At 45.6% G+C, this 12591-nt stretch overlaps 1 protein-coding gene across 1 annotated transcript in view; it reads left to right on the forward strand.

The window, feature by feature from the left end:
• Positions 1 to 397: 397 nt before the first annotated feature.
• Positions 398 to 12591, forward strand: part of anapc7 (anaphase promoting complex subunit 7) — a 31618-nt gene continuing 19424 nt past the window's right edge. The window contains exons 1-3 of the mRNA XM_061907019.1: positions 398 to 611; positions 4243 to 4429; positions 10903 to 11022. Of these exons, the coding sequence (XP_061763003.1) occupies positions 511 to 611; positions 4243 to 4429; positions 10903 to 11022 (408 nt within the window). The 5' untranslated portion in view covers positions 398 to 510. The remainder of the gene's footprint in view (positions 612 to 4242; positions 4430 to 10902; positions 11023 to 12591) is intronic.

Raw genomic sequence — 12591 nt, forward strand, 5'->3', positions numbered from 1 at the left:
TCACAGACGTTGAGGCAAAACAATGCATTTTCAAAATATCAGTCCTGTATAGGCACATTTTCCATATAATTGACGTAAAAAAGAATAAACAAAGGTGTGAAGTGTGCATTATTTACCAAAACAGAGTCCGTCTGTGTCTGTTGAACCTCTAATCTCATGAAACACTTATTTCCATATTTGGAGGTTTTTCAAAAAGTAAGGCGATACATGCTGTCTTTCCCTGGTAACCAGCTCCCTATTTGAAATAATAATTCCCTTAATATATGTATTAGTTTTAGGAGAGCGTAACTAGTAGCTCTAACTAATTGCCTTTAAAAGTAGTTTGTCCAACTTTGTTCGGGAATTACTGAGCGAGCCAAATGGAGGTATAATATTTCCGAGTACACGTAAAGGCAACATGTACTCTCAAACGGAAGAGAGGTCCTCGGGCGCCATTTTTAATACGAAAATACGAAACTTTTGCATACCAACGCCAACCCGAACAAGGTCTTAGTCTTCTATCGACCGAAAATGAATGTGGTGGATCATGTACGAGATATGGCCGCGGCTGGTCTGCACTCCAATGTACGGATATTGAGCAGCTTGTTGCTGACGATGAGTAATAACAACCCGTAAGTAACACCCCCGCCGGGATCCGTCTAATTCCTGGAAGTGTTCCCCCAACACCTTTGTGCATCCGATGTTTGCCCGCCAGGGATCCGTCTAATTCCTGGAAGTGTTCCCCCAATACACCGTTATGGATCTAATGTTTGCGGTGCTTACTAGTTGGTTGGGATCCAACACAGCAAACAATGTTTATCTCTGACAACCTCGAGTGTGAATGTTGTCTGTCTATCTGTGTTGGCCCTGCGATGAGGTGGCGACTTGTCCAGAGTGTACTGCGCCTTCCGCCCGATTGTAGCTGAGATAGACACCAGCGACCCCAAAGGGAATAAGCGGGAGAAGATAGATAGATGGAACCTCGAGAGTGAATGTTGTCTGTCTATATGTGTTGGCCCCGCGATGAGGTAGCGACTTGTCCAGGGTGTATGCCGCCTTCCGCCCGATTGTAGCTGAGATAGGCACCAGCGCCCCCCGCAGCCCCAAAGGGAATAAGCAGTAGAAAATGGATGGATGGATTGAACCTCGAGTGTGAATGTTGTCTGTCTATCTGTGTTGGCCCTGCGATGAGGTGGCGACTTGTCCAGGGTGTACGCTGCCTTCCGCCCGATTGTAGCTGAGATAGGCACCAGAGCCCCCCGCGACCCCAAAGGGAATAAGTGGTAGAAAATGGATGGATGGAACCTCGAGAGTGAATGTTGTCTGTCTATGTGTGTTGGCCCTGCGATGAGGTGGCGACTTGTCCAGGGTGTAATCCGCCTTCCGCCCCATTGTAGCTGAGATAGGCACCAGCGACCCCAAAGGAAATAAGCGGTAGAAAATGAATGGATGGAACCTCGAGAGCTAATGTTGTCTGTCTATCTGTGTTGGCCCTGCAATGAGGTGGCGACTTGTCCAGGGTGTACCCCACCTTCCGCCCGATTGCAGTTGAGATAGGCACCAGCGCCCCCCGCGACCCCAAAAGGAATAAGCGGTAGGAAATGGATGGATGGATGGAACCTCTAGTGTGAATGTTGTCTGTCTATCTGTGTTGGCCCTGCGATGAGGTGGCGACTTGTCCAGGGTGTACCCCGCCTTCCGCCCGATTGTACCTGAGATAGGCACCTGCGCCCCCCGCGACCCCAAAGGAAATAAGCGGTAGAAAATGAATGGATGGAACCTCGAGAGTGAATGTTGTCTGTCTATCTGTGTTGGCCCTGCGATAAGGTGGCGACTTGTCCAGGGTGTACGCTGCCTTCCGCCCGATTGTAGCTGAGATAGGCACCAGAGCCCCCTGCGACCCCAAAGGAAATAAGCGTTAGAAAATGAATGGATAGAACCTCGAGAGTGAATGTTGTCTGTCTATCTGTGTTGGCCCTGCGATGAGATGGTGACTTGTCCAGGGTGTACGCCGCCTTCCACCCGATTCTAGCTGAGATAGGCACCAGCGCCCCCCGCGACCCTAAAGGGAATAAGCGGTAGAAAATGGATGGATGGATTGAACCTTGAGTGTGAATGTTGTCTGTCTGTCTGTGTTGGCCCTGCGATGAGGTGGAGACTTGTCCAGGGTGTATGCCGCCTTCCGCCCGATTGTAGCTGAGATAGGCACCAGCAACCCCAAAGGGAATAAGTGGTAGAAAATGGATGGAACTTCGAGTGGGAATGTTGTCTGTCTATCTGTTTTGGCCCTGCGATGACGTAGAGACTTGTCCAGGGTGTACACCGCCTTCCGCCCGATTGTAGCTGAGATAGGCACCAGCGCCCCCCGCAGCCCCAAAGGGAATAAGCGGTAGAAAATGAATGGATGGAACCTCGAGAGTGAATGTTGTCTGTCTATCTGTGTTGGCCCTGCGATGAGGTGGCGATTTGTCCAGAGTGTACACGGCTTCCCTTTTTCCAAGTTCCCAAAAAATCCTGGTTTTCCCAAAGCCCTATTTCCACCATTTTTTCTGGCAACTAGTCCTTCTACATTTTTCAATGCATTTCAACCGTTCTACCGTCAAAACATTCCTCTTAGTTAGGACAAAAAATAAAGTTTTTTTTTCAAACTGGAAATATTCCAGTTTTCCTGAAATTCCAGGAATTCCATAATACCATTTCTCAATTCAGCATGTTACTACTTCAACATTTCGCCACCGATTTAAACAATTTCAACACCAACCATTTCAACTCTTTCATACCATTGCATTTTTTTTTTTTTACCATTTTCAAAAAAAAATTTCGCTTTTCCCGCATTCCCCAATTTTTTCTGAAATTCCCATTGAAATCAATGGGACATTTTTCAGAGTTCCACAACTGCCACATTTTCATCTAATTCAAACTGTTCCTATTTCAAATTATTCAGTCTGTTTATGAATTTTGTGCTCTACTTTAACAATTCTATAAAAAAATCCCGAATTTCCCCAAATTTAATTTTATACTTATTTTCCCCATTCAAAATTAATTTGCCATTTGTCAAACCCATTCAAACCATTCCTCCCGTAACACATTCCACCATTCTGGAAATTCAAACTACCCTTTTTCCAAGTTAAAAAAAAATCCAGATTTTCCCGAAATGCCCCTTATATAATTTACTACTTCAACATTTCTTGACCGATTTAAACAATTCTAACACCAACCAATTCACCTCATTCAGGACATTCATGCTCCTAATCATTTTCAATAACTCCCGCTTTTCCCCAAATTCCCAAATTTCCAGGAAGTTCCTATTGAAACAAATTGGACATTTTTCCATCCATCCATCCATTTTCTACCGCTTATTCCCTTAGGAGTTGCGGGGGGTGCTAGTGCCTATCTCAGCTACAATCGGGCGGAAGGCGGGGTACACCCTGGACAAGTCGCCACCTTATTGAAGGGCCAACACAGATAGACAAACAACATTCACACACTAGGGCCAATTTAGTGTTGCCAATCAACCTATCTCCAGGTGCATGTCTTTGGAAGTGGGAGGAAGCCGGAGTACCCGGAGGGAACCCACGCATTCACGGGGAGAACATGCAAACTCCACACAGAAAGACCCCGAGCCCGGGATTGAACCCTAAACTACTCAGGTCCTTCGTATTGTGAGGCAGACGCACTAACCCCTCTTCCACCGTGAAGCCCATTTTTCCCAGTTGCACAATTCCCACATTTTTCAAAACATTCCACTCATCCTAGACATTCAAACTAACACTTTCCCAAGTTCCAAACCAAATTTCAGTTTTCCTGGAAATTCAAACTCTTCAACATTCAAACCATTTCGGCGTTTAACGATTTCAAGATTTTAAACAATTTCTACATTCATCCTACGTTCCATTAGCATTTCAGTTCAGTGTCAGCTCTTCAACATTCAAACTATTCTTACATTCACACTACATTCTGTCAGCATTTCTCTTCAACTCCAGCATTGGAGCGTTTACATGCAATTCCTTCAGAAATGGCCTCTTCTAGTTGTGTGTTTTTTTCTACTGTATAACCTGCTCTTACATTAAGCTGCACTACAGTTCAGTTCTCATTTTTATGACCTCTAAATATATAATTTAACATTCGTTGGGTTTTCCTATACATGTATTGTTTATATTATTATCATACTTCTCTGTCTGTTAAGTCAGTAACCTTTTATATGAAATAAATATGTTGGAGTCTCCCTCATTACTTTTCTGTTTACTTGTGTTTTGACTCCAGAGAGCTGTTCTCACCAGCCCAAAAGTACCAACTTTTGGTGTACCATGCTGATGCCATCTTCCACGATAAAGAGTACCGTAATGCTGCCTGTAAATACAGTATGGCACTTCAACAGAAGAAAGTGCTTAGCAAAACATCCAAAGTTCGCACATCTGCTGGTGGAGCTGCAGCTAACCTTCAAGCACAGGTATTGTCACATTTTAGACCTCAACATTGGCAAGGGTATTATATCCTTACCAATGTTTTAATGCTTTTTATGTGGTAGGTGTTTGCGTTGCTTGTCTAAAATTTTACTTTTCCCATATATTTGGCCTGATCTTGCTGGCTGAAAAACAAATGTACTTTCGAGTACTAATAGTGGAGGCCCTTAGGGATATTTTCGTTTACTTTTGTCTAAAATCGCCAAATATGGCACAGGTGTACCTCAGGGCATACTTAAATGATTTAGTTAGGGCGCCTGCACCGGTGACCTTTGGGGTCGCCACAGCGGCCTATCAAATATGGCCGCCACTTGCAATAGCTTTTGTCTGTAATATTTGAAACAGATGAGCTACAAATGTAAATTTGGTGTCTATTTCATGTGTTTGTTACGCTTGTGTGGCATTGTAATGCCGGATTCGGTCCTCCGTGGATGCGTCAGCAAGAACACAGCAAAAAGGTAAGAACTAAGGGATTTATTAAACAAAAGGAGCTATGAACAAAAATACTGATACAAATAGAAAAGGCAAATAAAAGCGCTAGCATGGAAAGCTAGGACAAACAAACCGAAGCACAAGGGCACCAAAAGGAAATACAAAACAACTAGCGTGAAAGCTAGGAATAAAAATAAAGCTTAGCGTGAGAGCTAGCGAAAACGAGAGTGAGAGACAAGTCGTAAACAGATGTATGTGAACAAAACTAAGATCCGACAATCAGTGAACAGAAAACGCTGGCTTATAAACAGGTGGTGATTAGTAAAGACAGGTGTGCTGGAAAAGAGAGTAGCAGCTGAAACTAATGAGTGACCATGGAAACGAACGAAACAGGAACTAAGTATGTCAAACCGCAGAGTGATATAAAAATGGAACAAAAATAACAATATGGTGATGATCCGACCATCGGATCACAACAGTATCCCCCCCCAAAAGAGACAGATACCAGATGTCCAAAAAAAAAAAATACAACAAAGAATGCAAAGAAAAACTAGAACCCCCTCCCCACAACAAGAAAATCCGCAGAAGAAGGGAGGGCGGAGGGTCACCAGGTCGCGTGTCCCCGAATCCACCGAGGAATAGCAATGTGGCGGCGGCGGATGGAACGCCGCTGCCGAAAAAGTTTTGGCGGCCGACCTTGAAAAGGCCACATCAGTGGCCGCCTTGCAGGATGAGGTGCACGGCGAGGCGGACGACCTCGCAGAGGCCACACCTGTGGCAGACGTGGAGGAGGCTTGGCAGCAGCAGACGAAGGTGCGGGGGCTGCAGCCGAAGCAGGTGCAGAGGCCGGCGGAGGAGCAGGCGCAGGCTTCAGCCGAGGAGCAGGTGCAGGCGCAGGCTTCAGTCGAGGAGCAGGCGCAGGCTTCAGTCGAGGAGCAGGCGCAGGCTTCAGTCGAGGAGCAGGCGCAGGCTTCAGTCGAGGAGCAGGCGCTGGCTTCAGCCGAGGAGCAGGCGCTGGCTTCAGCCGAGGAGCAGGCGCTGGCTTCAGCCGAGGAGCAGGCGCTGGCTTCAGCCGAGGAGCAGGCGCTGGCTTCAGCCGAGGAGCAGGCGCTGGCTTCAGCCGAGGAGCAGGCGCTGGCTTCAGCCGAGGAGCAGGCGCTGGCTTCAGCCGAGGAGGAGGCGTTGGCTTCAGCCGAGGAGGAGGCGTTGGCTGTAGCCGAGGTGCAGGTGCTGCAGCCGAAGAAGGCGGCGTCGTGGAGTATGGCGTAGTCGTCGCCGTCGTGGAGGTCGGCGTAGTCGTCGCCGTCGTGGAAGAAGGCGTAGTAGTCGGCGTGGAAACCGCAGTTGTCGACGCAGGTGTTGGAGTGGGTTCCAACTTAAGAGCTGGTGCGAACTCCAGCTTTGGAGCTGGTGCTGGAGTGGGCTCCAGCTCTGGAGCTGGTGATAGAGTGTGCTCCAGCTTTGGAGCTAATGCTGGACTGGGTTCCAGCTTTAAGGCTGGTGCTGGAGTGGGTTCCAGCTTAGGAACAGGTGCTGGTGCGAGGACCAGGAAAGAGTCGATTGCTGGCGTGAGAACCAGACTAGGATTCGGTGCTGGTGTGTGAACCAGGCGAGAGACCGAAGCTGGTGTGGGAACAAGGTTAGGAACCTCTTCTGGTGTGAAAACCAGGCGAGAGTCTACTTTTGGTGTAAAAACCAGGTTAGGGACAGTGCCGAACATCGGTGGTGGAGGACGTGCTGGAGGTAATGACCTCGCAAGTCTGAACACCGGTGGAGGAGGTCTACTTGGTCGTTGTGATTTGACCGGGGGAAACACAGGTGGAGGAGGTCTACAAGGCCGTTGAGACTTGGCCGGGGGAAAAACAGGTGGAGGAGGTCTACAAGGCCGTTGAGACTTGGCCGGGGGAAACACAGGTGGAGGAGGTCTACGAGGAAGAGCTAAGCGGAATACAGGTGGCGGCGGCCTAGGAGGAGCTAGCGGTTTAACGGGCCGAAAAACAGGTAAGGGTGGCCTCATAGGAGGTTGCGGTTTGACAGTTTTAAGAAATGGTAGCGTCTGCGCTACCTCCGCAACACAGCTATAGGCCATAGCCCCCCCCTCCAGACGGGAATCCCAGACCCGTTCCCTGTGGTCAGGGACTGACCATAAGGGAGGGTGGTGGGAGGTTTGGAGGCGGGCAGACTCCTCCCCTCTATATTGTCCAGAGTGTCCCTTTGAAAAGGGAGAAAAAACCTTGGACTTGGGCTGGGAATGAGGTTTTACAGGTGGAGTTGAAAAAGCAGATGGTTGGGATTTACCAGAATAATAAAAAGCAAAAATGTCCTGGAAATTCTGTATTTTATTATTAATGTTATTGTCATTTGAAAATGGATGAGAAAGAGAATCTTCCAAAAAAAATTCCTCATTGATGATGTCATCAACGGAGGACGGGTTTGCGTTACCGGGAGGCGTCGACGAAATGACGTCATCTGCGCGGGACACAAGTTGAGAATTTGCCCAGTCGGTAAAACTGTTAGCAAAGTGTGTTATTGGGTCCCCAAACAATGGTGTAGGGGTTTTGTATGCGGACTGTAGGTTGCTGTGTTTATGAGGAGGGAGGCATGGAGTGGGAAAGTCACTGTCACGGGACGAAGCCATCGTTCGCGGCTTCCGCCTACGCGGACGAGCGCGAGCGCTGCGGGAGGGAAACTCACCGGACCGGGAAACATCGATGGGGATCAGGGTTCCATCCGGACCCCACATGATACTTTCATCCGGGTTGCATCGGAGAGTCTCTGCCTCCATCGCCCGAAACATAATCCATGTACCTTCATCGAAGGCGTCCTCGTGGTTGCCAGACGCGAAGGAACCATTCTTTGTTCGGATCTTACTGTTACGCTTGTGTGGCATTGTAATGCCGGATTCGGTCCTCCGTGGATGCGTCAGCAAGAACACAGCAAAAAGGTAAGAACTAAGGGATTTATTAAACAAAAGGAGCTATGAACAAAAATACTGATACAAATAGAAAAGGCAAATAAAAGCGCTAGCATGGAAAGCTAGGACAAACAAACCGAAGCACAAGGGCACCAAAAGGAAATACAAAACAACTAGCGTGAAAGCTAGGAATAAAAATAAAGCTTAGCGTGAGAGCTAGCGAAAACGAGAGTGAGAGACAAGTCGTAAACAGATGTATGTGAACAAAACTAAGATCCGACAATCAGTGAACAGAAAACGCTGGCTTATAAACAGGTGGTGATTAGTAAAGACAGGTGTGCTGGAAAAGAGAGTAGCAGCTGAAACTAATGAGTGACCATGGAAACGAACGAAACAGGAACTAAGTATGTCAAACCGCAGAGTGATATAAAAATGGAACAAAAATAACAATATGGTGATGATCCGACCATCGGATCACAACAGTGTTTTGACAATGAGAAATGTGTTGGAATGCTCATTTTTATTTTTGTGTGTGTCTAGACCCCTAATTTGCATATTTCCAAGTGGCGTTTTGCTATTCTGAAGACATCGGACGTAATTGGGCCTTGTTATGAGTAAAACCTGCTGCGTCATGGCTATGTTGTCAATATGGAAATTAAAGTGCTGTAATAAATAAATGATCACGAATATGATCATTCCAGTATGTTTCTGATGCTCAAAAAAATGTAAAATAGTTTGCATCTATTGTTTATATTATTATCATACTTCTCTGTCTTACTATCTCTGTCATACTAAAATGATTTAGCTAGGGCGCCTGCACCGGTGACCTTTGGGGTCGCCACAGCAGCCAATCAAATATGGCCGCCACTTGCGATAGCTTTTGTCTGTAATATTTGAAACAGATGAGCTACAAATGTAAATTTGGTGTCTATTTCATGTGTTTTGACAATGACAAATGTGTTGGAATGCTCATTTTTATTTTTGTGTGTGTCTAGACCCCTAATTTGCATATTTCCAAGTGGCGTTTTGCTATTCTGAAGACATCGGACGTAATTGGGCATTGTTATGAGTAAAACCTGCAGCGTCATGGCTATGTTGTCAATATGGAAATTAAAGTGCTCTAATAAATAAATGATCACGAATATGATCATTCCAGTATGTTTCTGATGCTCAAAAAATCTAAAATAGTTTGCATCTATTGTTTATATTATTATCATACTTCTCTGTCTTACTATCTCTGTCATACTAAAATGATTTAGCTAGGGCGCCTGCACCGGTGACCTTTGGGGTCGCCACAGCGGCCAATCAAATATGGCCGCCACTTGCAATTGCTTTTGTCTGTAATATTTGAAACAGATGAGCTACAAATGTAAATTTGGTGTCTATTTCATGTGTTTTGACAATGAGAAATGTGTTGGAATGCTCATTTTTATTTTTGTGTGTGTCTAGACCCCTATTTTGCATATTCACAAGTGGCCTTTTGCTATTCTGAAGACATCGGACGTAATTGGGCATTGTTATGAGTAAAACCTGCTGCGTCATTGCTATGTTGTCAATACGGAAATTAAAGTGCTCTAATAAATAAATGATCACGAATATGATCATTCCAGTATGTTTCTGATGCTCAAAAAATCTAAAATAGTTTGCATCTATTGTTTATATTATTATCATACTTCTCTGTCTTACTATCTCTGTCATACTAAAAGGATTTAGCTAGGGCGCCTGCACCGGTGACCTTTGGGGTCGCCACCACAGCGGCCAATCAAATATGGCCGCCACTTGCAATAGCTTTTGTCTGTAATATTTGAAACAGATGAGCTACAAATGTAAATTTGGTGTCTATTTCATGTGTATTGACAATGAGAAATGTGTTGGAATGCTCATTTTTATTTTCGTGTGTGTCTAGACCCCTAATTTGCATATTTCCAAGTGGCGTTTTGCTATTCTGAAGACATCGGACGTAATTGGGCCTTGTTATGAGTAAAACCTGCTGCGTCATGGCTATGTTGTCAATATGGAAATTAAAGTGCTCTAATAAATAAAATGATCACGAATATGATCATTCCAGTATGTTTCTGATCCTCAAAAAATCTAAAATAGTTTCCATCTATTGTTTATATTATTATCATACTTCTCTGTCTTACTATCTCTGTCTTACTAAAATGATTTAGCTAGGGCGCCTGCACCGGTGACCTTTGGGGTCGCCACAGCGGCCAATCAAATATGGCCGCCACTTGCAATTGCTTTTGTCTGTAATATTTGAAACAGATGAGCTACAAATGTAAATTTGGTGTCTATTTCATGTGTTTTGACAATGAGAAATGTGTTGGAATGCTCATTTTTATTTTTGTGTGTGTCTAGACCCCTATTTTGCATATTCACAAGTGGCCTTTTGCTATTCTGAAGACATCGGACGTAATTGGGCATTGTTATGAGTAAAACCTGCTGCGTCATTGCTATGTTGTCAATATGGAAATTAAAGTGCTCTAATAAATAAATGATCACGAATATGATCATTCCAGTATGTTTCTGATGCTCAAAAAATCTAAAATAGTTTGCCAAAAATATAAAAAATGTTGGGTTACACCTAATTTTTACATAGCCACCATCTTGTAAATATGCTAAGTAGGTGTCCAGACACACCCAATCATAAAGATGATTTTTTCCATCATATTTCTAATTGTAAAAAAACATGAAATAGACGCCAAGTTTGGATTTGTAGCTCATCTGGTTCAAATGTAGAGGCAAAAGCGCGTTCAGGTGGTGGCCATATTTGATCAGCCACCAAAGGTCACCGGCGCCGCCTCCCTAGCCAAATCATTTAAGTATGCACTGAGCTACACCTGTACCAAATTTGGCGCTTTTAGACAAAAGTGAACAAACACACCCTCAAATCTCCCTAAGGGCCCCCCGTTATAATAAAGTAACCTAACCTAACCTCATATAAATAGGTGTAGGGCCCTCTCTTCATGTAGTGTTAACTTAAAGACAGGTTGGGAATCACTTCTGGTAGAACACATTTATCTGTCATTTCTGATCATGCGCATGAAATATTAATCTTTTGGTAGCGTGTCAAGTTTCAAGGCCAATGAAACATTTGCTTTTTTTTTCCAGAGTTTACCTTCAGAGATCGAAGTAAAGTACAAGATAGCTGAATGTTATACGATCTTGAAACTGGACAAAGATGCCATTGCAGTGCTTGATGGGATCCCGTCACGACAGAGGACTCCAAAGGTAGGCTTGTTATAGAGTAATTGTTAGTACAAACCCCGTTTACATATGAGTTGGGAAATTAAGTTAGATGTATGTATTAAGTTAGATGTGCATGGGAGTCTGCCCAACCAGTCTACATGTGCTTTGTGGACTTGGAGAAGGCATTCGACCGTGTCCCTCGGGAAGTCCTGTGGGGAGTGCTCAGAGAGTTTTGGGTATCCGACTGTCTTATTGTGGCGGTCCGCTCCCTGTACGATCAGTGCCAGAGCTTGGTCCGCATTGCTGGCAGTAAGTCGGACACGTTTCCAGTGAGGGTTGGACTCCGCCAAGGTTGTCCTTTGTCACCGATTCTGTTCATAACTTTTATGGACAGAATTTCTAGGCGCAGTCAAGGCGTTGAGGGGATCCGGTTTGGTGGCTGCAGGATTAGGTCTCTGCTTTTTGCAGATGATGTGGTCCTGATGGCTTCATCTGGCCGGGATCTTCAGCTCTCGCTGGATCGGTTCGCAGCCGAGTGTGAAGCGACCGGAATGAGAATCAGCACCTCCAAGTCCGAGTCCATGGTTCTCGCCCGGAAAAGGGTGGAGTGCCATCTCCGGGTTGGGGAGGAGACCCTGCCCCAAGTGGAGGAGTTCAAGTACCTAGGAGTCTTGTTCACGAGTGGGGGAAGAGTGGATGGTGAGATCGACAGGCGGATCGGTGCGGCGTCTTCAGTAATGCGGACGTTGTACCGATCCGTTGTGGTGAAGAAGGAGCTGAGCCGGAAGGCAAAGCTCTCAATTTACCGGTCGATCTACATTCCCATCCTCACCTATGGTCATGAGCTTTGGGTTATGACCAAAAGGATAAGATCACGGGTACAAGCGGCCGAAATGAGTTTCCTCCGCCGGGTGGCGGGTCTCTCCCTTAGAGATAGGGTGAGAAGCTCTGCCATCCGGGAGGAACTCAAAGTAAAGCCGCTGCTCCTTCACATCGCGAGGAGCCAGATGAGGTGGTTCGGGCATCTGGTCAGGATGCCACCCGAACGCCTCCCTAGGGAGGTGTTTAGGGCACGTCCAGCTGCTAGGAGGCCACGGGGAAGACCCAGGACACGTTGGGAAGACTATGTCTCCCGGCTGGCCTGGGAACGCCTCGGGATCCCCCGGGAAGAGCTAGACGAAGTGGCTGGAGAGAGGGAAGTCTGGGCTTCCCTGCTTAGGCTGCTGCCCCCGCGACCCGACCTCGGATAAGCGGAAGATGATGAATGGATGGAAGTTAGATGTAAATATAAATGGGATACAATGATTAGCAAATCCTTTTCAACTCATATTCAATTTAATGCACTACAAAGACAAGATATTTGATGTTCGAACTCATAAACTTTATTTTTTTTTTGCAAATAATAATTAACTTAGAATTTCATGGCTGCAACACGTGCCAAAGTAGTTGGGAAAGGGCATGTTCACCACTGTGTTACATCACCTTTTCTTTTAACAACAATCCGATCAATCCAATCCACTCTATTTATATAGCACATTTAAACAACAAGAACGTTTCCAAAGTGCTGCACAGCCATGTTAAAAACAAAATTAAAAAAACAAAAAAAACACT

This window comes from Nerophis ophidion, linkage group LG07 (assembly GCF_033978795.1).
Source record: "Nerophis ophidion isolate RoL-2023_Sa linkage group LG07, RoL_Noph_v1.0, whole genome shotgun sequence".
NCBI lineage: Eukaryota > Metazoa > Chordata > Actinopteri > Syngnathiformes > Syngnathidae > Nerophis > Nerophis ophidion.